This window comes from Scardinius erythrophthalmus, assembly GCF_964197995.2.
Source record: "Scardinius erythrophthalmus genome assembly, chromosome: 1".
Classification (NCBI taxonomy): Eukaryota; Metazoa; Chordata; class Actinopteri; order Cypriniformes; family Leuciscidae; genus Scardinius; species Scardinius erythrophthalmus.
The window spans coordinates 21,026,686-21,052,767 of NC_138221.1; the positions used below are offsets into that span (position 1 = coordinate 21,026,686).

Here is a 26,082-nt window from a genome sequence, read left to right on the forward strand (position 1 = left end):
TGACCATTATTCTATTAAATGTAGTATTGGGATGGAAGTAGAGGAATGTCTTGAAGAGAACATTCAAAGGTGGAGATTTAGAAAAGCAAATTGGGAAGAGTTCAAAGAAATATGTGAGAGTAAAATGGCAGGTATGAAAGTAAATTTAGGAGACATAGAGGAACTGAATAAGGAAATAAATAATATTCTTTGTGATACAGCTAATGAGGTAATAGGAAAAAATAAAGGTATCAGGGTAAAAAAAGGCAGTACCTTGGTGGATTAATGTAGGGAAGTAATTAAAAGGAGAAACAAAGCGTTAAGAAAAGTGAAAAAAACATATTTTTTTGATGACTTAATAGCATATAAGAGAGCCCAGGCAGATGTAAGAAGAGTAATAAGGGTGAATAAAAGGAATTATTGGAGGACTTTTTGTGATGAAATAGGTGAGAGTACAGATATAAGTGAAATGTGGAATATGATAAGAAAGATGGGAGGGATTCAAATGTATAAAGGTGTCCCAACGTTAATCAAAGATGATAAATATATTACATCTAATGAAGAAAAGGCAGAGGAGTTAGTAGAAGCTTTTGTAAAGGTTCACAGTGATAGTAACATATCAGATGAAATGAGAACGTATAGAGAGCAAATCATGAGTGAAAATCCCAATACAATGGCTCAAAGAGTGCTTGAGGGTGATGTAATGGATGAAGGGTTTACCATCTATGAGTTGAAACGGGTACTACAAGGGGTCAGGCATACATCTCCAGGGAAGGACGATATGTGTTATGAAATGATAAAACATCTTTCAGATGTGTCCCTGAATGTTATCTTACTACTTTTCAATAAGATATGGGAAATAGGTAAACTTCCCTCTTCATGGAAACATGGTATAATCATTCCAATTGCAAAACCTGGGAAGAATCATTCGTTAGCATCTAGTTATAGACCGATTGCATTAACATCAAATATGTGTAAATTAATGGAAAGAATGGTAATAGGCAGATTAAATTATGTTATAGAAAATGAAAATCTTTTGTGCCCACATCAAAGCGGATTTAGAAAAGGACGAAATACTATGGATTCAGTTATATGTTTAGAATCTGAAATCAGAAAGGCAATGGTAAATAAAGAAGTATTAGTTGGAGTATATTTTGATGTTGAAAAGGCTTACGACATGTTATGGAGAGAGGGACTTTTAATTAAATTAGAAAAGATGGGCATTAAAGGAAAAATGTATAATTGGATAATGGATTTTCTGCTAAATAGGACCATTCAAGTTAGGGTTGGGGCAAGTTACTCAAGGATTTTTTCAATTGATAATGGTACACCACAAGGAAGTGTGTGTAGTCCAGTACTGTTTAATATCATGGTTAATGATATCTTTTCCAAAGTTGGACAAGGTATTGGAAAATCCCTGTATGCAGATGATGGTGCACTGTGGAAACGGGGTAGAAATGTGACGTATGTGGAAAGATGTATGCAAGCCATCATAGAAGTGGAAAAATGGGCTAATAACTGGAGCTTTAGAATGTCTGTTGAAAAAACAAAAGTAATATGTTTCTTTAAGAAAAAGAAATTACCAAGTACTAAACTTAAGTTATATGATAAGGTATTAGAACAGGTTTCAGAAATTAGGTTCCTTGGGATCTGGATGGATTCTAGACTTACTTTTGCATCACACATCAGGAAAGTGGTTGAAAAATGTAAAAAGGGAGTTAATGTTCTGAGGTGTCTTGCAGGAGTAGATTGGGGGGCAACTCGGTATTCTTTAAAGAGAATTTATTGTGCTATGATAAGGCCAATTATTGATTATGGTGGAATAGTATATAGTTCAGCAGCACCTTCCATACTATATGCTCTGATTCATTCTCAGCTTTGTGCAGCTTAAAAAGTGGAATGTCAGATGCTAGACAAGATATCTTATACGATATAATACAGATTTTGTGCAGAATAAATCCACTAGACAAAAATATATCATTTTTATGGGTACCAGCTAATGTTGGAGTTAAGGGAAATGAGATAGTGGACAAACTGGCAAAGACAGGATTAAAAAAGGATGAAGTCAATATAGAGATTCCATTAAGCAAAGCTGAAGCAAAGTGCATTGTAAGAAAAGCTGTTATAAATATATGGCAAGACAACTGGAATAAGGAGTTAAAAGGAAGACATCTGTATAGTATTGAGGATACAGTGGGGAGTGAAAGGAGGAAATATGGATCCAGAAGAGAAGATACAATTATCTCGAGGATACGCATTGGGCACACCAGATTAAATTATTATTTACATTTTATGTTAGGTAAAAGTGAGACAGATGGGTGCATCCATTGTGGGGTGGCAGAAACAGTGGAGCACGTGATTGTTAAATGTCAAGCATATAATGATGAACGAGCTCAACTTGAGGAAGATCTAAAGGAATTGAAAGTTCAGCTAGCATTAAAAGATTTATGTCAGAGTGCACAGATACAACCAAAAGTGTACCATATTTTATTTAAATATTTGAGAGACACAAGGTTGATACATAGAATATAAGGTTAAACAAATATATATATATATATATATATATATATATATATATATATATATATATTTTTTTTTTTTTTTTTTTTTTTTTTTTGCAAGATAGTAGTTTTCCGTTCCATAATCCTAGGTATTCACACTCCATCCCAGTAGGTGGCGGAAATGCACCAAAAGCTGGTTGTCAACCGCCAATAAACAATAAAGAAGAAGAAGAAGAACGTCACGCCGTTACCATAACAGCAGTTGCATGTGTTCCGGGGGTATAGTAAACACAGGCGTCAATATTGCCTTATCTTTTCAGCCCGAATCAGATTTAGAGAATATTAGTGGAGGAATCGAGCAGAACTTGAGCACGAACGGCTGTTTCAGGACGTTTCAGAGAGGTATGTTATTTTGTAGATGTCTAATACTTTTTTATATACGCTTGTTATTTGTAAATGCTAAGTTAATGCCAATGCTAATGCTACTGTTTATGTTAAAACAGGCAAAAAAAGTTCATGCATTTAATACAAACGTTCTGACTCATATTACAACAATCCTCGAAGGGTTTATTTGATCAGCTCTCTCTCTCTCTCTCTCTCTCTCTCTCTCTCTCTCTCTCTCTCTCTCTCTCTCTCTCTCTCTCTCTCTCTCTCACACACACACACACACACACACACACACACTCACACACTCCCATACCTGTCAACCCTCCCGTTTTTCCCGGGATTCTCCCGTATTTTACATTGCTATCCCGCTATCATCCCGTTTAAATAATTTCCCGTATTTCTCCCGTATTTTTAATCTTTCTATAATTTTTTTTAAAAAAATCCCAAAGGGCGCAAACCAGTTAAGCGGAAATCCCGCCCTACAGCTAATTTCATTGGTTAAGGTTACAATGACGGGTAGGTTTAGGGGTCAGTGTTTGGTGTAGGCAATCAGTACTGTGATTCACATGACCAATAAAATCTTTAGAATCGGCTGCAGGGCGGGATTTCCACTGAAGTAGTTTGGGGGGAAAAATCGCGCAAAGAACAGCAGCATCCGAGGATGGGTGAACATGAGAGAGATGGCATTAACACACGCAATTATGTCAAAATGTCCGTTTTGTCGAGTATCCTCATAAGAACAGTCTGAGCAGTCTATTAGTTAAAAAAAAAAAAAAGTCGTAAATGAAAGTAAAGAGTTGTGAGAGAATGAGACGCGTGTGAGATCCGTCAGCGGCTGTTTTTAAAGAGACAGTAGCCAATAAAGCTTTCTGTCAGTAAAGTTAATCAAAGAACAAAGGTTAAGGTAACAGAGAAAAGCACTCACTGCTCTTGACTAAAGATCTTTTTTTACTTTAATAAGGATTAATCTATGTACAATTTAAATTGTATGCAGTGCAAACTGTTTGATAACTTCAATTGCTGTATATTTTTCCTACCTGTTAGACAAATATTTAAAATATACTGTTTTATGTTTTTCTACATTAATTTGGAGATTAATTGTGAAATTATTACATTATAAAATGTAAGTTTTTTAATGGCAATTAATCGTGATTAATTAATGTAGTTAATTGTTGCAATTGATAAAAATAAAGAAAGAAACATGAATAAGTCTTATGTTTATTTTAATTGAATAGTATGTATGTATTTATTTATGTTAATATCTGCGCAATTAATGTCTATTTAGCCTGCCTCTAACCCCCCCCCCCCCCCCCGCGTTCAGATTTCCCGTATTTTGGTATCCAAATGTTGACAGGTATGCACTCCACAAAACGAATGTAGCCAAATATCTGTTTAAATCTATGAGTACGAGACTAACCATAGTTTATCACAGTAAAAAAAAAAAAAAATAAGTTTGCATAGAGCCATGTTTAACGTAACGTCCCTGTAGTCAAGCGAGCGTGCGAGTAAGTTTACACTACATAAAAGCTCCAATACACACCAACATTCAAAGTTCGCTGGTGGGATTAAAATAAAGTTTGTATGTGTTTGAAACAGCGTTGCTACAATATAGCTGAATAAAACGATAGAAACTAGTGATGGAAAACACATCAATGAAGAAAATGCACGCACTTAACAGGTTGTGCCCCATAAACAACAGCTTCTGCTTTTAAAGTGGGAACTGCTCCATCTTTCAGTTCGAGCTTTTTTGTGAATCCGGTTTGAACTCTCTTCTTCTTCTTCTTCTTCTTCTTCTTTGGTGTTGTAAATGTTTCAACTCTTGCCTTTCTTGTGTACATTTTCTACATGACATACACATGTGACTGACTGTTGGCATTCCTCCTCTTGACATTCGTCACATTGACCTCTGGGATGTTTTCCTAAGTTCCATTTAATGTACAATGCCCAATCCCAAGTCTTGTTATTATAACCTGTTCTTTCCTTCTATTTGTCATTACTACTTTATTTTGAATCATGTATAGTTTTCTTCCTTTACTTTCATGATCCCATTGATATTGCCATAATTCCATCCCCCTTTTCCACACTAGACTCTTCCCTTCTGATTTTGACAATTTAATTTCAATGTCAACATGCTCTTTTTTTTGTTGTTGCCTCTTTTGCCAATCCATAAACATTCTCATTTCCCTGTATGCCTACATGTGCTGGGGCCCGTTTCAATAAGGAGGTTCAACCAACTCTGAGTTAAAACTTGAACTCTGAGTTGACTTACCCTGAGATGGGAAACTCTGAGTTTTCGGTTTCAGAACAGCTGAAATGAGTTAGTTCAATCAACTCTGAGTTGACCTACTCTGAGTTAAGCGCGTGCACCACAACTATAAAAAGCCATTATCAATGGAGCGCAGATATTACGAGTCACCATGGCAACAGCGCCAAACAAAAAGAGGAATTACTGTTATACAGTGTTGGGTGTAATTAATTACCAAGTAATCTAAATATTGTGATTTAATTAAAGGGATAACTCTTAATTCTTCTGTAATTTAAAATAAAATCTGATGTAATTACATTAAATAGGCTACTGCATAGACTATAGAGAACAATTCTGTATAAAACAATAGTGGATTTAACATACATTTTTAAAAGGTATATTTTTTGTGTAACCTTCTCCCTCTACACACTTTGGTCAAATCAAGAATAGTTCATGCAATTGTATATTGTTTATTTGAAAGCATTAAAAGTGCTGTTTCTTGTCTCTCCTTGTATTGTTCAAGTGGTTGAGGTTGATATGGGATTTAGTAATTAGTAATAAGTAGACCAAAACTTTCTAAAGAGAGTAATTATTACATTAATCTAATTACACTGTTGAAGATAACATTGATAACTATTTTAGAGTAACTTACCCAACTGTTATAATATCAGAGGTGAAACTGGAAGAACAGTAGGCCTATGCTATTCAACCTAATTTTAATTTTCATGTGGAGCAATCCTGCAGGCATTAAAAGAACATGGCAGCAGCTGAAAATTAAATATAAAAACATAATTCAATCAGGTAAGGTTTGAGCATATTATGGGTGTAGGCTACCTGACTTTACAAACATGTGACATATTAAATAACTAAAGCATCCAGTGTCTAGCAGTGTAGCAGCATTTACAGCTGAGGGAATTCCTGGAGGGACTTCAGAGCAAGTCACTCCTGAAGATACAAGGGCCTCATAAAATGTATACATATGTGTTATTTTTTTATATAGGCTATTTTTGATATTTCCATTTATTTTACTTTGAGGTTGGTCCTAACAGATTCTGATGGTAATATCTGTCTTTTGGAGCCTCCTGTCCCAACAGAACCCCAGGCAGTTGTAAGTCGCCTACTCAATACACCAGAAATTAAATAGTGTTATAAAGTGCACTCGACCAAATGCTCATCTTCACAGGACGATGGGGATAAATAGTTTCTGCTGCCACAGAGAGGCCTACAGAGGTAATGTTAATATTATGTGTCTACATATCAAACAATCTACCTATTCAGATTTTTTCAAATTTTTTTGGTGGATAATCTAAGTTTAAATCTAAGTATAAACAGGTATTCTTATCTCTCCCCCCACCCCCAGAGTGTGGAAGAACAGCAGGAGGACGGTCCATCAACTTCTGGTGCACAGATGAACACAGTTCAGTGATTTCCAGTAAATGTCACAGTTTAATTCTGTAGAATTTGTTTAGAACTACATTATGTAACTCTAATCTACTACTGTATTTTCAGTTGCCAGTTAAGGAGTTATATGGACTTCATCTTATTAAAAAAAAAGAATAGAAAAAAACTGCAGTAAAAATAGCAATATTTTATTTATTAATAAAATATTAATTTTATTAATAAAAAATTACTGAAAGAATGAATAAGGTGTTTAAACACCGCTTCCCCTTTAAAAAAGGGGAGGAGACCGATAGAAACTCAGGGTTTACCGAAGAAAACCTGCTCCCGACCAGGTTAGGTTCACAGAGTAAGTTACCATGGTAACTGACTCTGAGTTTAAGTTACCTCTCTTTCAGAAACGGGCTTGACTTACTCTGCTTTCTCAGGTTTAACATACCTCCCATTCTGAAACAGAAAACTCAGAGTTTCCCTCATTTCAGGGTTAACATACTCAGAGTTTTCACTTAACCTCCTTTCTGAAACAGGCCCCTGGTATCCACATATGTGTAATATTTATGTTTTAATAATTAATTAATTTCACGCAAAATCTCTCTTTGTAAATAATCAATTATTTTATATTTACATAATTATTTTGTATTCTGGACATTTATTCTTTTAATATTGATTTATTTCATTTGAGATGTCATGTTTCCATAATTATATGTTAATTTAGTTTTGTTAAATATGGTGTGTGGTCCCTTTAAGACTCATGTTCCGGTTCCGGTTTGCTCTCCTTCAGTTCGCGGTAAATGCGACTGAGGAGAGGTGGATTGTTCTGACGCTCTGTCTAAAAAGTTTGAAATGAGTTTTGTTTATTGTAATACAACATGTAATTTGTTTATAAAATGCACTTTATAAATTTGTGTGAATGATGTTATGAGTTATAGCATGTATTTTTGGAGATAATTCGTTAATTTAAGCATGAGTGTGCAAGCTCTGTTGGCTAAAATAATGCCTTTCACTGACTGAACTGTGAGGGAAGGTCACAGACTCCAGCTTGTTTTTCATGCAGGTATGTTCACTTTCATGTTTCTGTTGATATTGTTTTTAATTTATGTAAAATGCTTTTTTTTTTTTTTTGATGAAATATGTTTAACAGTATTGAGTTGTTTATTTGAGAAACTGAAATATATGTAAAATGAGTAAAATGCAGTTTGCAGTAAATGCGACTGAAGAGAGGCTGAACTGTGAGAAAAGACCAAAGACTCCAGCTTGTTTTTCACTTGTCTTTTTATTCGTGCAGAATAAAATCCGGCCTGCGTTATTTCTGTTGCCTGGTCTCCTTCATCTTACAAACACAACGCAGAGTTCAACGAAGAACGGTCACATCTACTTTTCCAGTCTTCATACTCATAAGAGAGATGATACAGAATCACTACATACTAGAATGTTGTTATCTCTGGATTGTTCAATCCATGCTAATGCAATACCTATACAACATACAATTCAACAGCATAAACATTTAGATTGTCAGATGTTCTTTTGCTAATTCCTATCTCATATTTAGGGTATATCTCATATACCGCAGATCCTGTTGCACTGATTTTAAGTCCTTTGACCCATCTGTAAAAATCTGTCTTTATACTTGTTGTTCTGATATTTCTAATATTCATTGGTTATATCTATTGCTGAGTCCCAATTCGCATACTATCCGTCCTAAATAGTATGTGAAACTAGAATTAGTACGTCCCAAATCGTAGCATGTTGAAAAGAGTATTCCAAAGATACCCGGATGGTCTACTATTTCCGGTTAGAATTCGAAGTGCAGATCAATGCACACTCTAACGGCTAATATTGCCCACAACCCATTGCGTGCGGGAGGGAGGAGCTTTGCGGTGATGATGGTGATGTAAACCTGGCAGTCGGATGCAGCAACGGAGATGCGCCCTCAGTTTTTAAGTGTAAGAATTCAAATGTTTAACCCTAATTAAAGTTATATTTTATTGTCTCGTAATATTAATGGGTTTCTGTTGTGCCAAAAAAGTACCGTGTTTATCTTGTAGGGTCCGATGAAGATACCGAGCGCCTCATTGCAGGCTACAAAACAATAAATAAATAGGCTCTAGTACAGTGTCATGCAAGTGTCTTTTTTTATGTATTTCTTTTTATGTTTGTGTCTGACTTATTTGTAGTAATACTGTGGCTGTACATATTGTAGCGACTGAAAAATGCTGTGCAGCTGTCAATCAGCTGTGTGTAACCCCGGGCGCGCTGTCGGTTGGCAGCCTGGAGAGAGGGGCGGACGCCCGGGGGGTTATAGTGTTTGAGTTGAGGAAGTTCGCTCTTTTTCTGTTCTGGGCGAGACACGCCTGCTGTGTTCTAATGCCTGCACGTTGTGCTTTTGGAGAATAAACAAGTTAACTGTGCTGATGGTTTCTTTGAGAGATGTTACACTGGTGTCAGAAGTTAAAAATTATCTGAAACGCGATTAGGGAAGACCAAGGGTGCACCCTGCACTACTAGTTAGGGACCAGTTTATTTAGTTAGTCAAGTTAGCGTTAGCGAGACCGCGTCGCCACAGTGTGCGTGGGGAGATGAGTGACAGAGAAGGAGCTAGAGCCGCGGAATGGACGTTTGGTGACTTACAAAGGGAACTGCGACGGCTGGAGGACAGCAGAGGACATCTTAGGGGCACGATGGAAGCAATGGCCTCTGAGGCTGGCTTTGGCAGACGAGGACATGCACGCGCTATCCGCAAGCCGAAGTCAGAGGGGGGCGCAGACACCAACGTCACCTCCGGCGCGGGAAGCTCAGAAGTAAACAACAATGGCGGCGCCCAGTCCACAATAACAGCGGTAGTGGCTAGCTCCGTGAAAACGCCGAAGTACAATGGGAAGGTGAGCTGGGAAGCTTTTCATGCACAATTCGAGCTGCTTGCTAAATCACAGAACTGGTCACAAGAGACTAAAGCGTTACAATTGGCGATGTGCCTTACAGACGAGGCTTTAGCATGCTTGCTACTCTTAGATGTAGATGACAGAGAGAACTATGTCGCATTGGTGGGGGCTCTCCAGCGACGGTTCGGGAACTTTACAGGAGTGGAGCTCCTCCGCAATGAACTGAATAATAGATACAGAAGACACGGCGAGCCGCTACGGCAATTAGCCAATGACATTGAGAGCCTTACCCGCAGAGCATATAGCAGCATGCCGACGATGGTACAAAGTGAGTTAGCCCGCGATCGGTTCATGCAAGCCCTTTCACCGCCCGAACTGCGTGTGGAGGTACAGCTGACACACCCACGGTCCCTGCAGGAGGCGTTGGAGAGGGCGTCAGAGAGAGAGACGGCCCGCGCCTATATCACAATGCCCACACAGGGACACAACAGTCCCCAGGTCAGAGCAGCAGCGGAGGTTCCGCAAACACCAGCATGGGCAGCGGAGCTGACAGAGCTGGTGCGGGCAGCTTCCCTGGGCACCCAACGGTACTCTGACCGCACTACTAGACTGTGCTGGGGCTGTGGGGAACCCGGTCACTTGGTACGCTCATGCCCAAAAACACCCAGACACCGGGGAAACGACCCCGGGTCCGCATAGAGGGGGCGACGCGGACCACGAACCACAGCCCCCCACATACACCCTCAGGCACGGCCGGCCCGATGGAGGTGGCGGTAGTGGGCCGAACTTCAATTGGGGACCTTTGCCACATCCCAGTCACCGTGGAGGGGGTAAAGTGCGTGGCGCTGGTCGACACCGGCTCTACAGTGACATTAGTGCGGCCCGATGTGCTCCCCAGGCAAACGGTGTTGGAACCAACAGCAGTCCACCTGCGGACGGTGACTGGGGAACTATCACCCATGAAAGGCAAAGGGACACTGACATTTGTGGTGGGTGGTAAAACAGTGCGCCACCCGGTGTGGGTGGCGTCAGTCCAGGACCCCTGCATCCTCGGACTGGACTTCCTGAAGAACACGGGCTGTCGGCTGGACCTTGCAGAGGCCACCCTGTGCTTTCCAGGGGAACGTCCAGTCAACATGGCTCCACCCCCCCAGGGCCTCAACCCTACAACACCCCAGGTAACCACTGTGTCAGCAAACACCGCTGAAACCAACAGCGACCCTGTCGTAGGGACCAGGAGTCCCGCCCCTCGAGATCCCCGTAGCCCCCCACCCCCCCACTCACAGCTGAATAGAGGCACATTACAGCCCCCGCTGCTCGGAACACGCCAGCCGCCACCCCCACTACCCCTCTCACCTCACCTAGCCGCTCCACCTGCGCCACAGCCGGCACACACTGCACAGAGCCCTAAGAGCCAGGCCTCTGACCCATTAACAGCCCGGCTCCCCCAAATGGAGGAGGGAAGTGTCGTGTCGGCAGTACGGGACATATGGCGACAGAACTGTTCTCATCTAGACCCCCAACAGGGGGAAGAATTGTGGCAACTATTGCTACATTTCAAGGATATTTTTGCATTTAAAGAAGGTGACGTGGGGCGCACACACCTAATGCAGCATGACATAGATACGGGCGACAGCCCGCCTATCAAGTTACGCCCACGTCGCCTCCCACTGGCACGCCAGGAAGCAGCAGACCAGGTGTTGTGGGAGATGCAACAGGCAGGCATTGTGGAGCCGTCTGACAGCCCGTGGGCTGCCCCTGTTGTCATGGTCCCAAAAAAGAACGGTCAGTGGAGGTTCTGCGTGGACTACAGACGGCTCAATGGGGTGACAAGGAAGGACTCCTACCCCCTGCCACGGGTTGATGAAGCCCTGGACCAGGTAGCGGGGTCAGCCTGGTTCACGTCGCTGGATTTGAGATCTGGATACTGGCAGGTACCTCTCTCGCCCTCTGCCAGACCAAAAACAGCGTTCTGTACAAGCTATGGCCTCTGGCAGTTCAAAGTTCTCCCATTTGGCCTTTGCAATTCACCAGCCTCCTTTGAAAGACTGATGGACAAAGTGCTGTCAGGTGTCCCTCGGTCTGAATGTGTGGTGTACCTGGATGACATTCTCGCCCACGGCCCCACTTTCCAGGCAGCTCTCCAGTCCCTGTGGCATGTTTTGGAGCGTATAGCAGCAGCGGGTCTCAAACTCCACCCGGAAAAGTGCCACTTCATGCAGAGAGAGGTGTCATTCCTGGGGCACAGGCTGGGCAGAGATGGCATCTGCACAATGGATGAAAAGGTACGAACGGTCAGAGACTGGCCCACACCAGCGAACCAGCAACAGCTGAAAAGCTTCCTGGGCTTAGCCTCCTATTACCGGAGGTTCGTGAGGGGGTTCTCCTGTGTGGCGGCACCGCTGTTCAGGCTACTACACAAAGACCAGGACTTTGGTTGGACCAGTGAGTGTCAAACAGCGTTCACCTCGCTACAGAAGGCACTGGTAGAGGCTCCCGTGTTGGCTCCGGCTGACCTCTCTCTCCCGTTCATCTTGGACTGTGACGCGAGTGGCCAGGGAGTGGGGGGGGTGCTAGCACAGCTAAGCCCAGAGGGTGAGAGAGTGGTAGCGTATTACAGTAAGACTTTTGATAAGCACGAACGGCGCTACTGTGTCACACGCAGAGAACTCCTAGCTGTGTTATCATCCATTCGACATTTCAAATACTACCTTTGTGGGTTACCGTTCACCGTCAGGACGGACCACTCTGCCCTCCAGTGGCTCATGTCCTTTAAAGAGCCGGAGGGCCAGGTAGCACGCTGGATGGAGGAGCTACAGTCCTATGACTTTAAAGTGGTGCATAGAGCAGGAGCCCGCCACTCCAACGCCGACGCCCTGTCCCGCAGACCCTGTGCTGAGGAAGGATGCCGCCACTGCGAAAGGAGGGAGACACGAGACAAAGAACTACAGGGTCAGGAGGCAGCCATCGTCAGCCAGGCCGAGGTGGCTGTGTGCCGCGAGCTTACTGAGATTTCAGCAACGCAGTGGAGACAACAGCAGGAGGCCGACACGGACATACAGCCAGTGCTCCAGTGGGTGGAAATGCAGACACGGCCACCATGGGAGGAGGTGGCACCACTCTCCACAGCGACAAAAGGGCTGTGGGCAAAGTTCCAGGCCCTGCGGCTCACCGACGGGGTGCTACAGCGGGCCTGGAAGGATCCAGCGACGGGAGAGCTGAGATGGCAGTTGGTGGTCCCCAGAGCAGAGAGACTGACCGTGCTGAAGGCAGTGCATGGGGCCACGGGGGCCGGTCACTTCGGGGTCACCAAAACTCTCCGTCGCCTACGACAGAGCTTCTACTGGGGGCAGTTCAGGAGGGACGTAGAGGACTTCTGCAGGCGGTGCGACAGCTGCACGGCAAAGAAGGGCCCCTCCGAACAGTCCCACGCCCAACTCCAACAGTTCCCTGTCGGCGCACCTATGGAAAGAGTTGGGGTGGATATAGTCGGTCCACTTCCGGTCACTGACAGCGGGAACAGGTATGTGCTGTCAGTCATGGACTACTTCACCAAGTGGCCCGAGGCTTATGCCCTCCCTGACCAGGAGGCAGAGACAGTGGCTGAAGCCCTACTGGAGGGCATGGTCTGCCGTTTTGGGACGCCCCACACCATACACAGCGACCAAGGGCGAAACTTTGAGTCGCGAGTATTCGCTGACCTGTGTCATAGACTGGGCATAAACAAAACTCGCACCACCCCCCTACACCCGCAGAGCGATGGCTTAGTAGAACGCTTCAACAGGACCCTGATCCAGCAGCTGGCCATCATCACCGCTAAACACCAACGCGACTGGGACAAGCACCTCCCGCTGGTGCTGATGGCCTGTCGGTCCGCTGTCCAAGAATCTACGGCCTGCACGCCGGCCCTGCTCATGCTGGGTAGAGAGCTCCACACCCCACCAGCAATGGCCTTTGGCCTCCCCCCCGACACCCCAGCTGTGCCCCCAGGACGAGAGTATGCCAGGAGACTTCAGGACCGCCTAGAGACGGCCCACGACTTTGCACGTGCGCAGCTGCAGAGCGCAGGGGCGAGACAACGTAGAAACTACGATCTACATCACAAAGGCCGCCACCTGGAACCGGGAGAGCTGGTTTGGGTCCACAGCCCGCAGAGAAAAAAAGGCCGCTGCCCCAAGCTGGACAGTGACTGGGTAGGCCCTTGTAGAGTGTTAGAACGACTTGGGGAGGTGGTATACAGAGTACAGCTACCCCCACGTGGCAGACGAGTGGCCATACATAGAGACAGATTGGCCCCCTACCACGGTGACACTACCCCCCAGCTCCCACACAGGCCCTCACAGACCCCCCCTAACAACCCCCACCCAGACACAACTCACCCTGCACTCACTCAGCCGGAGGGGCACCGGGCCCTACACACATTCACAAACGGGCACACAGACACACACCCAGACATTTCCACCACCCACACCCCCCCAGGGCCACTCTCTCCAGCTCATGACATTGCAGGGCCTGCACGGCCCCGGAGGCAGACAAGGCCGCCGGCCCACCTGAGAGACTTTGTGTAAAGTTGTTGTTGTGATGTGTTATTGGTTGTTCCCTCAGGGTCGAGGAACTTTGATGAGGCGGGGTAATGTAGCGACTGAAAAATGCTGTGCAGCTGTCAATCAGCTGTGTGTAACCCCGGGCGCGCTGTCGGTTGGCAGCCTGGAGAGAGGGGCGGACGCCCGGGGGGTTATAGTGTTTGAGTTGAGGAAGTTCGCTCTTTTTCTGTTCTGGGCGAGACACGCCTGCTGTGTTCTAATGCCTGCACGTTGTGCTTTTGGAGAATAAACAAGTTAACTGTGCTGATGGTTTCTTTGAGAGATGTTACAATATGTTAACTTTATCAGTCCAACCAAAGAAACATGGTTACTACACTTTTACTATAGTAAAAGCATGGTTCATTTTCATCGGGGTATTTTTAAGTATTATACATAAGTATAAGATTAAGTATAAAATACGTTAAACAATAGTTACACTATAAACTTTAAATATTTTAACTCAGAAAATAAGTAGCGCTAGCTTTCGTTACACACATTTGCACATGAACGTCAGAACCAGCCGCCTCACAAACGACCTGCGTTTGGTTGATCTACGACGACGCCCTGCTTTACTCCTCAATTTGGTAAACACATTGTAAATGTATTGTGGAAAAAAAAGATGGGAATAGTAAATAAAATTATATTGCATATATAAGAATGAATGAAATGTTAAATGTTTTGTTAACAGTCGCGGTGTGCGTAACTAGGCAACCACGTTCAAGTTCACGTTGCATGACGTCATCGAAGTATGTCCCAGAACGTGCATACTTTTTTGCTACACACTCAAAAGTATGTACTTTTTCATCACAAAAAAAGTACATACTTTTAGGTCGTAGTATAAGTAGGCGAATTGGGACTCAGCCTATATTTCTGTTACATCCTTTAATTGGTAAAAACTCTAGATCAACGTTTGGAATTTCCAAAGTCCAAATTGGTTTAACAGGCTATAACACAGTATTAGCAAATCTTTTATTATACACTTCCATTTCTTTTGCAACTAAATAACCTGTCCAGCCAAAACTTTCTTTCTTTCTTCTCTCCTTTTCCCAGCACCTCAGTAAATACTTTTTTTGTTGGATGACTATCCTTGTGCCCACTAAGATTTATCCAGTAGTTTGCAGACAATTGTTTCTGTCGAAGCCACAATGGCATTTCACCTCCCTCAACCTGAAGTGCACATACTTGCTGAAGTTTTGATCGAAAATCATCTTAAAGCACACGCTTGCACGATGTCCAATTCAACTAATGTTGCCTTTGCTGCTGACCCATTTGCAACACTCCCATAGTCCCATAATTTTGATCTTATTAGAGCAATGTCGATATATTATAAAGCTGAAACACTTGCTCCCCATTCCAACCCTGCAAGACACCTCATCACATTTAGCACTTTTTTACATTTATTAACTGTATTATTAACTATTCTCTCCATGCTCGTTTTGTATCAAAGTAAAATCCCAAGAAACAAAAACATTCTACTTTCTCTAATATACTTCCATACATTTTCAACTTAATTTCCTTATCCTTATTCCTTTTTATTTGTATAAGCTTTTTACTTTTGATTTTTCCACTGAGAACTTAAATCTGCATTTTAGTCCCCAATTTTCAACTTGATCAATTCCTTCCTGGATGGATTAAAAAATGGATTCCGCGATTCGATCCGTCGCTTCGCAAACACAGATGGGGTGAATTTATGAATGAAAGTGTGAAAGTTCTGTCTCAAAACTAGGTTGTTATGTATCCTCACGCTTTTTTAAGTGGGTATTCGAATCACTATTACCTTAGCGATTCCTTGGCCTTTTCTAGTGGGTATACGCTATACGGCATATCTTTTCTGCTGTAATATTACTAATGAATCTTTTCCTTTGTGTGAATCTTCAGGTGTGTATACATCCTGCTACCCTTTAATACAATGAACATAGTTATCATAAAATCAAACCATGTTTCAGTTCATAGATATGGTTGAAGATGAGTGTCATTAGTGTTTGTTTTTGTGTCACAGATTTTTCTTTATACGTTTCAGATGTTACAGAAATTACAGTATTGTCTTTCAATAGAGCAGTTTTACAGGCTTTTATCATCTATCCTGACTCAAATAATGTGTTTCTAACTGCAAACACTCAGAATAAAGTGAGACGATCTGCTGATGATCCTGAATGGCGTGTTGAATGAGTGTTGATAGTCTGAGGATCATCAATATTAACAGATCTGCTGAAAACACTTTATTTTCCATGGCTGCGATATAACATTTAATTGCTAACCTATTATTTCTTTTGTAAACAAAGCTTTGTGTGTCATAATATTAATGTAAAACAGCATTCATATACAAACATTTTTTTTAGGCGAACAACCGCCGGTACTACTCAGCCATTCATTTATTATGCTGATGTCTTCAGATCTCCTGTAAATTGACACTTGAAGCTCATTTCATTAGTGTGAATATACTACGAGTAATTGTTGGTTTCTATATAGAAATAAATACATAAATGCTTAGATGTGTCATTTAGTATTAAAACAAACTCAGTAACTGATAACTTTGTTTTTTTGCAGATCAGCTCCTTCCACAGCAATCACATCATAAGTGAAGCTCCTCCCACATCAGTCTCATCATCATTGAAGCTCCTCCCACATCATTCACATCATCAGTGAAGCTCCTCCCACAGTAATTCTCCAATAAATGCTGGAATATTCCCATCAGATACAAGTGAAGACAAGCACAATGCATCAGGAAGAGCTGAAATCTGTAAAGACTGAGTTTATTAAAGAGGACAGTGAGAACATGAGTGATCCAGAACCCTGCAGAATGAAACACACTGAAGATCCTGAAGAACAAAGAGGTTGGTGTTTATTCTTCATTCATTCCTGATGCTGAAGAACATTCATGTTAGAAACATTCAAGCACTTCATCACTTTTAGATATGCAGTTGGGTTATTGACGAATAAGGTTTTTAAAAGTGTAAAAAAAATAGAATGGAGATATAACTATTAGGCCTGTCGCGATAATTAAATAACCGTCTGATTGCGATTATTTGATCTAACCGCGATTGTTTCAGACAACCGCGATTATTGCGCTCTTTTATAGGCCTACGGCACAAGGGGGAGTCATGGACCAAAATAAATATACAAGCACTAATTACGTTTTCGAGCAATATATTCAAAGTCATCTGAAGCCATTCCATAGCTTAATGTGAGGGACAGTAGTATATTTACATTTTTAAATTAAAGTTCACAAACTCGTCTGCAGCTGTCAATCATTCCGTTCAGCATTCAAACAGCGCGCGTCGTCCGGTTACGACAGGATACACGGTAAAACTTTCTCCAATGTGACATTGACGTTATAATGCTTGATCTGTAGATAAAGGGCTGTGGATTTGCATAAAATGACTTTATTTTGCTGGAGTTTTTTGCTGTTTCTAAATGACTCGCTTGCTACCATGTGCCTGCACAGCACAAAGACTATGAATTGGCATCAGACGCACAATAACTGGAGTTTAAAACTGTAACAACATTGGCTATCGAATCATTCGTCGTTGGTTTGAATTAACAAATTCAAATACTCTGTGTTGCTAAAAACATTTCTTCCTGAATACAAAAGCTGGTGCACTTTGAACTCGTGAGTGCAAATCAGGCTTTGGCTCCAGCTAGTCGGCCAATTGACTTTTACACTAATTTCACCTCAGAGACATTCCGAACCCCCCCTTTCCCCTCTCTGGACCACAGAGAGATAACGAAACTTGAAACTTTCTACACACACACAAACACACACAAACATCCCTTTGTGTTTAAATTAGGATAGAATATACTTTAATTTATGTACAATTACATTAGGCATGTGTGATTTAGTTTGGCTTTATAATAGAGGTGTGGTTTTGAAATGTATTCTTTAATCAATAGTGTTTTAGTTAGAGAATGTTCAACAATATTCTCTGGCAATTGCCTTCCCCCCACTTTGCTGTTTTATTGCCTAAAGGAATGTCCAGCAACAAAGATTTTAGGAGTGGAGCAGTGTTAATCTTTAACCCTACTTAAATCCTACATTTTCTATATGTATAACCATTGAAGAAATATGTAAACCTGAATGTAATTTCTCTTTTCCACGATTGTTCTTCTCTGTGATGAGTTGTTGTATTCTTGTAAACCTTAAAGGAATAGGCTAATGTTTCAGATGTGCACCCTGTTGCACTCATAGATATGCCATGTGGATCTTTTTAAAAAGTCCAATTTTCATTCCCACTTGTAAATGCACATCACATTTTAGGTTAGTCTTATTCCCAGTTTGTTAATCGAACTTTTAATACTTATCTTACAGAGTAAGAAGGTACTTCTAGGCCGTAGCTTTTAAACATACCAAATTTGGTCTTGAATTAAACCTCCATATACCCGTAGGAAAGATATGGATACCAAATTATGATAAAATGCATTTTACTGCAGTTATAATTGTTTAACGTAGAAATGGCATGATCCTAAGACTGCCATAAAACATGCAAATCCAACTCATAGTGAGACAAAGAACTTTTCTCCCGCCTGGAATTTCGCATTCCAATTGGCTCAAGCCCCAGGGAGGAGTGAAATTCCTGTGCCCTAGAAAAGCGGTTACACTCCGCGTTCTGCTGAGTTGAGTTCGGTATTTTCTTTCGTCTTGTTTGTTCCTGCTTGTTCGAACCCTCCTCATCAGGGAGACCATCAATGGCTCCCGTTTAGGGGGCTTTATATTTTATTTTCTTTAAGTCTTTTAGTTTTGTTTCGTCTTCGAACTTCAGCCGACAACTTCAACTCAAAGGAAAAGACTCTGTTGAAAATCCCGCGGCGCGCGCTCCTCTTCATTGAGGACGTGCACGAGCACTGCGTCTGAGGAAATTCCTGGCTCCATGGGACCTAGGAAGTCCTCATCTCCGTTTTATTTTCTTTACTAAGTTTTATTTTCATATTCGTTACTCCCTCCAAAAAGGGAACCGAACTCTGAATCATGTTTCTGGCCACTTCACGTTTCAGTGAACCTTTAAACTGCGCGCGAGTCTACGCGCCCCGAAGACACGAGGAAACACGCCCCGCTCTTAAAGGAGCTCTTCTTCAGCAAATACAAAGAGAACCATGTGCCATGCAAGTATCGATTATTGAATTGAACTTACAATGTGATTTCTTTGTTGTCTCTTACGGGTTACTGTCTGTGATTTTTGCCATGCTGAGATCATCTCTGTGATCTCTCTCGTCCTGAAACTTTAGTTTCACTTTCTCCCTTCCTCTCCCTCTCTCATCTGTTATCCGTTTAGTCTTGTATTTTGTTAACGTGTCCTGTACATACATATTTACTCGTGTAAATTGTAGAACTTGTATTCCTTAGTTCGATGTAGTATTAGTCCAATTATTAAATTCCATATGCCCTTGACTGACTCTGATTTAATTGCCCATGTTACTTAGTCCCTGAAATGTTCGATCTTAGCTATATGCTTTATCTTGGTAGCCTACGATTTAAGTAAGCTAATTTTACAAACATAGAAAGTTGTCTTTTCAAGGCCTGGAAAAGATACTCTTTCTCGTGTTTGTAAGAAGGATAATTTTCCTTGAGAGTTAAGTTAATCTTACGTACAATCTGTTCGCTGGACAAACAGATTGTTTGATAACTAAATTAATTCCATTAAAGTTATCCCATAACTTCGAGCTGAAATAAGAACAATTGATGTATTAATGACGAACCATAACCCGTTATGGTAATCGTTCATATATCAATCTAGTTCAGCTGCGATAAATTAATGTAACTGTAACATACAAAATATTAATCATATTCATGATTTATTATTAAAATTCCCTATAGATCATTTGAGCTAATATTAATATTAATGTACAACCCATTGTTTTTACAAAACTGTGAAGAAACAAATGATCAATAAACTGTTGGACTGATATAGCCTACACTAGGATTTGTGCCCTCAACATTTCTTCACTTTGTGCCGTGAACTTTTAAATGCGCACTTGTGCAGCGCTGCGCACTGTGACTCCATGTTGCATTAAGCACATCATTATGCACCCGCAATGCGCATACACGCCTTTTTCCGCTCTGTTTTGAAGCGTATCATATTATCATGGTTTGTGCACATTTGTTTTTATTAACATGTTTAGATTTTATTAAATTACTGTGCAGATGTTTTCAAAAATTACTTTTTGCTGCTGATTTATACACTCACTAAGTTTAATAAACAAATTGTCATAGCTATTGAATATATTTATTTAATATTTAAAGGTGTTAACTGTAATCTTACACTGCAAAATGATAACTTACAAAGGATTAAATTCATCACAATTATTTAATGAATGAAGCACAAAGCCCTAAAACAGACAATTAATCGGCATAATCACCAAAGCCCTAATACAGACAATTAATCGTCAAAGCCCTAAAACTGACAATTAATCGGCATAACCGCAATTATTTTTTAGACAATTAATCGTCATCCAAATTTCATAATCGTGACTGGCCTAATAACTATATTAGAAACCATTTTTTAGTTTACCTAGGTGTTAACAATAAGATTTTGTGGTTTGTACAATCAATTAACACTGTTTTTTGTCATTTTTTACAAGATGGACAAAATTTGTCATCAAAAAAGGCATTCGGCATCCATGAATATATCTAAAATTATTAATTTGCAGATAATTATTCATGAAAAAAAACTGATTTGACATTGATGTTGAGATATAGTGTATACCACAGAGAACTATTAAATAGAATTATCACTGATCTCATAAATGTAATAATTTATTGGACTACTCTACTGCAAACACTCCAACATATTCAAGTAAAACATTGCACAGGGAAAAGAGAAAAGGGGTAAAAAAAATAAATAAAGCATTAGCCTATCTGCTTTATATTTGTATTATTGTAGTTCCTTTAGTTATTTAAAACAATATTATTTCATTTAAATATTTACTATATCGGTTTTACCGAATGACCAAGGCCGGTTATACCGAATGACCATGTCTGCTGCCCTTGACATTATGAATATTTAAGACAATAAACAGACACAAATAGCTTCAAAAGCACATTTTATTGTTAATATATATTAACAATATTGTTAATATAGCCTAATAGGCTATTAATGTAAAATAAAAAAGTAATGTAAAGTAATACCCGACGCAAATCTAAAATGTGTTGGTTTAAAGTAGCTTCATTACTAGGTGTGGTTTGGGCATAAACCAATATATGAAATAAACCAATCAGAGCGTCATCTCACATTCCCTTTAAGATCAGGCGCACTTGTTCCATGGCGGATTGCTATTATAACGGCGGATTTGCCAGGAGCGGTTCACAGCTCAGGAGACCAACTTTCTCATCAGGGCCGTAAAACACAGAGAAGTGACATTGGGGATAGAGAAACCCACCCAAATTACCTTCAGTTAAACAGGCGTATAATAATTTGGGTAATTGTGTAAGCTAGATTTATGCCTATTTTTCACATCTTCACGGACACAACAATTATTTCCCTCTTGTGTTAATATTTTCCTTGTAATGATGTATGATTTGTAAAAATGAAAACTGCTGCGTCTGTGTGTAGATGAGAGAAGCACACACTACATTGATTATGGCCAAGCATGCGCCCTTAAAATAGCATCTGACTAACATGCGCAACGCGACTTAAGACTAGGTTTTTCCTGGTCAGTGGCGGAATAGTTTTCTAAACCTGCAAAATAGCACCAGGGAACGTTTGTGCTAGAACACGCCTCCTCTTTTCGGTGAACCACCCCGGGAGCGCAAGTTCATTTCCAAATTTAAGGCTGTGCGTCTATGGAGGGAAAAGTCCGCTGTGTGGGGGTGCAAAATAGGAATGACACATGCATCGCTGTACAGAGACAATTGCGCTGGGTGCAAGATGGGGCCATAAAACATTAAAGCATTTAAAGGGGGGGTGAATTACTGTTTCATGCATACTGAGTTTTTTACACTGTTAAAGAGTTGGATTCCCATGCTAAACATGGTAAAAGTTTCAAAAGTTAACCTGTTAAGCCTCACCAGTGAGTCGGCGCACTGAAGCGGTTTTTTTTATATATAGCTCAAAGTTACTATCAGATTTAATGTTATACTTCGACAAACTATACATCATTAAAAAGATATAAGACTCAAGTTTCAGTATTTGACCACTATTGTATTCTGAGAAACTTATTGCGACAGTTATTTCTTAATTTGTGTCAGGAGTTATGAAATGAAAAAATGAGTCGATACCTTTAATATGAATTATGCGCGTCAGCCGCTTTCATTCATAAAAAAACTCCCGTGCTGTCGTCATGACAGCGATACACAAAACAACGTCCTTCAGGGCTTTAGCTCAAAAATGTGCAGACTTGGAGAAATATTGATATATTCTCGTAGATTCACATCATATTTCTATAGACAGGAATAATATTTATTGAATTTATACCCAAATGCGTCGATGTAATCATTATGAGCGCCTGCATACTCTGATACTGTGTTTTCAATTCATACCAATAGCCTGAGGGCGCTATAAGCACAATAATTGTCCATATATAGAACATGAAGAAGAGCCATGATCATGTGACATTCCAGGACGTCACTGATACACACAAAGCTACAGAGTTCGCGCTGTAAAATGCAGATACAGATGTTTTGAAGATAATAAACATGATTGCAATGATATTTGAGTTACCTGTGTTTTCCAAGCCATGCCAGGTATTTTCATAATAATAGATTATATTTATAATGTAATGCTAATCTATATAGACTATCATTGTGCAGAACAGTATACAATAGTATATTTTCTGTCTGATTTTTTTATCTGAAGCCAAATTAGATTACAGAAGATTATTTAAAATACTCCACTTACGTTTTAAAGTAAGTTTGGAGCACAAACATGGTTTTAATCTCATAAATTGTCATGTATTGATGGTGTGCTAAGCTAACATGCTAGCTCCCTAGGTGCACCTGCAACCTAGAAGTTATACTTTTATGTTTTTTTGAATGCTTACTGAAAGTTTCTTTATTCAAGAATGTTCTTTATTCTTTATTTAAAATGTGAGGTGAACTTTGAGAAAAGAATTTAGGGATTGAAACCCAATGAATAGCCTGTGAATAGCCAGTCGTTAGTAACTATAATGCAGACAAAAGAAATGCATATTTACAGCCATAACCAGGCTGGAGAGGTGTGAATGTGTGTAGGGGGAGACTGAGACTGAATGGGGATCGTTTGCACCACAAAACAATAGAGACAATAAGACTGAATGGATGACTTAAAAGATGACTAAACATCAGCAGCATTTTAGCCTCAAATCAAAACAAAGTCACATGACATGGTCTTGAAAAACATTTCACTAAATACAGAGTTTTGGACTTATTATCTTCAGATTTTAAACATAAAATGTTTAGACATGTGGCTTTAGCTGTAGTGCATTTCTAGATTGCTACAGGGCCAACTTCAATTTTATTTTCATGAGGATGTTTCATTAAAATTAATTTCTAATAACTTTACAAAACTTTGAAGCTATTTATAACAATTTTTCTCATTATGACAATAATTAATTCTACATTTACAATAAACTGCCAGGTGTCAGCTTTCAAATGAGACCATACTTGTGCTTTTAGTACAAAGGGTTCATGAACTGTATCTGTTTCAGTTTGGGTATGTCATTTCTGGGGATTTTTCAAAAGTGGGGTTGCAGCTTAACAGGTTAAGTTGTTCGTTTGAAGGAGTATTTGTGTTCCAAAAATTGTCCTTCCGGTTTGTCACAAGTTTCGGAAAGTTTTTTTCGAGTATGGCTCTGTCTTACGTAAGAGAGGGCGGAATTTCCTTATATGGGTCCTAAGGGCACTTCTCCGGTAAGATCGCGGGCACTCGTAAAACAGAGCAAGAGAGTGAAAGCAGTTCGCCATCAAAGCGCCCTGCCCGGCTTTTGGGAAGTCAATGTCACCAAAGAAGTGTGTTTTTGGTTGCCAGGGCAAGACAACCCTGTACAGATTCACAAAGAACCCAGCGTTAAGGCACCCGTGGATGGAGTTTGTTTTCGCCCACACGGCCCGCCCCCAGGCGCTCGTTTTTTTCCGGAAAGACTCGGTACAGTCAATCTTTCAATTAAAAATATAATAAAACAAAAGACTTTTTGGAGATATGAAGGATGCAATATTACTCTATAGGTACTCAAGATTAACAGGAGATTGAGTGAAAATGAGCATTTCACCCCCCCTTTAATTGGTCTTGGAACAAGTGTTTAAATTGTTAAACAATGAGCTGCTGGGCTATAAATTCATGAAAAATGTTCGGATTTGAAGATTTCCCTCTCTGTTTGGGTTGCTAGGGTGCTCTTAATGGTTGCTAGGGCTAGGGCTAGGGCTGTGCCGGTAAACTTGACAACCGCACCACCGCAGTTGTAAAGCGCCACCGCGGTGGGTGAGTAGTACCGGCGGTTGTTCGCCTAAAAAAAATTTTGTATATGAATGCTGTTTTACATTAATATTATGACACACAAAGCTTTGTTAACAAAATAAATAATAGGTTAGCAATTAAATGTTATATCGAAGCCATGGAAAAGTTTTAATTCATGACGAATGAGAGAGTTGTACGTGAGCCCATAAACTTAAGCTTTGTCGGCTTTGAATTCTGGTTTGCGATCTGGTCACCCGATTATCAGCGAATTTAAAAATATTCCATTAGTTATTCCTTATAGAAAGCTTGAATTGTCTACTTTTAAACAAAACAATTCAAAACGGAAAATAACCCGACTAGCATATGCTTCTATTGAAGTGTGCATTTCTCTCTCGCGTTCACTGCGAAGAGTGAGCATCGTCAACTTCATCTTTGCAGCTCGACACTGACACATACACACACACAAAACACTTTATTTATAAACAATTCAAATGTCTCCTTGCTATATTTGACACGTTCATAATCATTACTTTTGCCGGTTCTTTGTGACAGCTGTTATGTGTGTTATTGGCAGCGTCACCCTCCGGTTACATGAACGCGTCACCGACGCATCAGCACCTGAACATGGAGATTTTATTTTAGAGAATGATCGCACAACAGACATTAGAACATTAGATATTCTATAATTAAATCAACTAATCGAATATTCAAAAATCGCGACTCATCCCTGCATGGAATCTCTTTTTTCTTTTTCACTCGCGTCTCACCCAAAGATGCGTTAAACATTTCTTCCTTTGCTTTTAGGTTGATTATTTTCGTATTCTTTACTGTGCTAAAGTAGCCTAGAAAAACGCTGTAGGTCAGATAAGCCTACATTTTTACTTGTACGTCAAATTCTTTTTAACACAGTTTGTGCTTGTTATTAGACATATGGTAATTGGTAAGGCGCGTCAAGTTCATTTTGTAAAGCGCGTTTCACACGCGCAGGGGATTTTAGTTTTGCTTTCTCTGGCAGCGCGCAAACAGCTTAAATGCCTTGCCCTTGTAGAAGATAAATTCGCTCTTCATACCTTTTACAAGTAGAAAACATGAAGATATCAGAAAAGAGATCGATGGTATCTTTCCTGCTCGTGTCCCTCATCCCTCTCAAAGCGCAGAGTGGTAGGCTTTATCACACGTGCTTTGTGTGGAAATATTAAACGAAAAAAAAAAAAAAATAGATTCAACTTTATTATATTATAAGTTACAAGTATCTGATATTTATTTCAATGCTTTACAGGCTTTAGTGTGTTTTTTTTTTTTTTTTTTTTTTTTTTCAAAACAAACACCGCAACACCGCCGGTTTTTGGGTCCATTACTACCGCCCTAGCTAGGGCATGGCCTGATAACTTCTCAATGATCCTGAGAGACTGATTGGTTGCCTGAGTAAAATGAGCCCACCTCCTTGTCTCTATGACAATGTGCTGCAAAGATATCCTTCTGGGCCTTTTATAATGGCAGTCTATGTAAACTAGGGGTGCAACGGATCAAAAAACTCACGGTTCGGATCGTTTCTCGGATCAGAGTCACGGATCGGATCATTTTTCGGATCAGCAAAAAAAAAATATTTATTTATTTATTAACACTTTTAAATTATTCAATTAAAATATAAAAAATCAACTTAAAATGCACAAGGCATAATATCTTCTTTTTAACATAATTAATGAAAAACAACTTAAAGTGCAACATAAAAAGGCATCTCCTTCCTTT

At 40.5% G+C, this 26,082-nt stretch overlaps 1 protein-coding gene across 4 annotated transcripts in view; it reads left to right on the forward strand.

Moving 5' to 3' along the window:
* Positions 1 to 2,705: 2,705 nt before the first annotated feature.
* LOC308688597 (uncharacterized protein) overlaps positions 2,706 to 26,082 on the forward strand; it is a 30,220-nt gene continuing 6,843 nt past the window's right edge. Inside the window, exons 1-2 of one of the 4 annotated variants that reach the window (XM_081361760.1) lie at positions 2,706 to 2,882; positions 16,520 to 16,806. In XM_081361760.1, coding sequence (XP_081217886.1) covers positions 16,647 to 16,806 — 160 coding nt within the window. In that variant the 5' untranslated portion in view covers positions 2,706 to 2,882; positions 16,520 to 16,646. Of the gene's footprint in view, positions 2,883 to 7,188; positions 7,565 to 8,370; positions 8,454 to 16,519; positions 16,807 to 26,082 lie in introns of those variants that run through there. The other 3 variants (XM_081361763.1, XM_081361761.1, XM_081361762.1) reach the window with 3 other exon arrangements.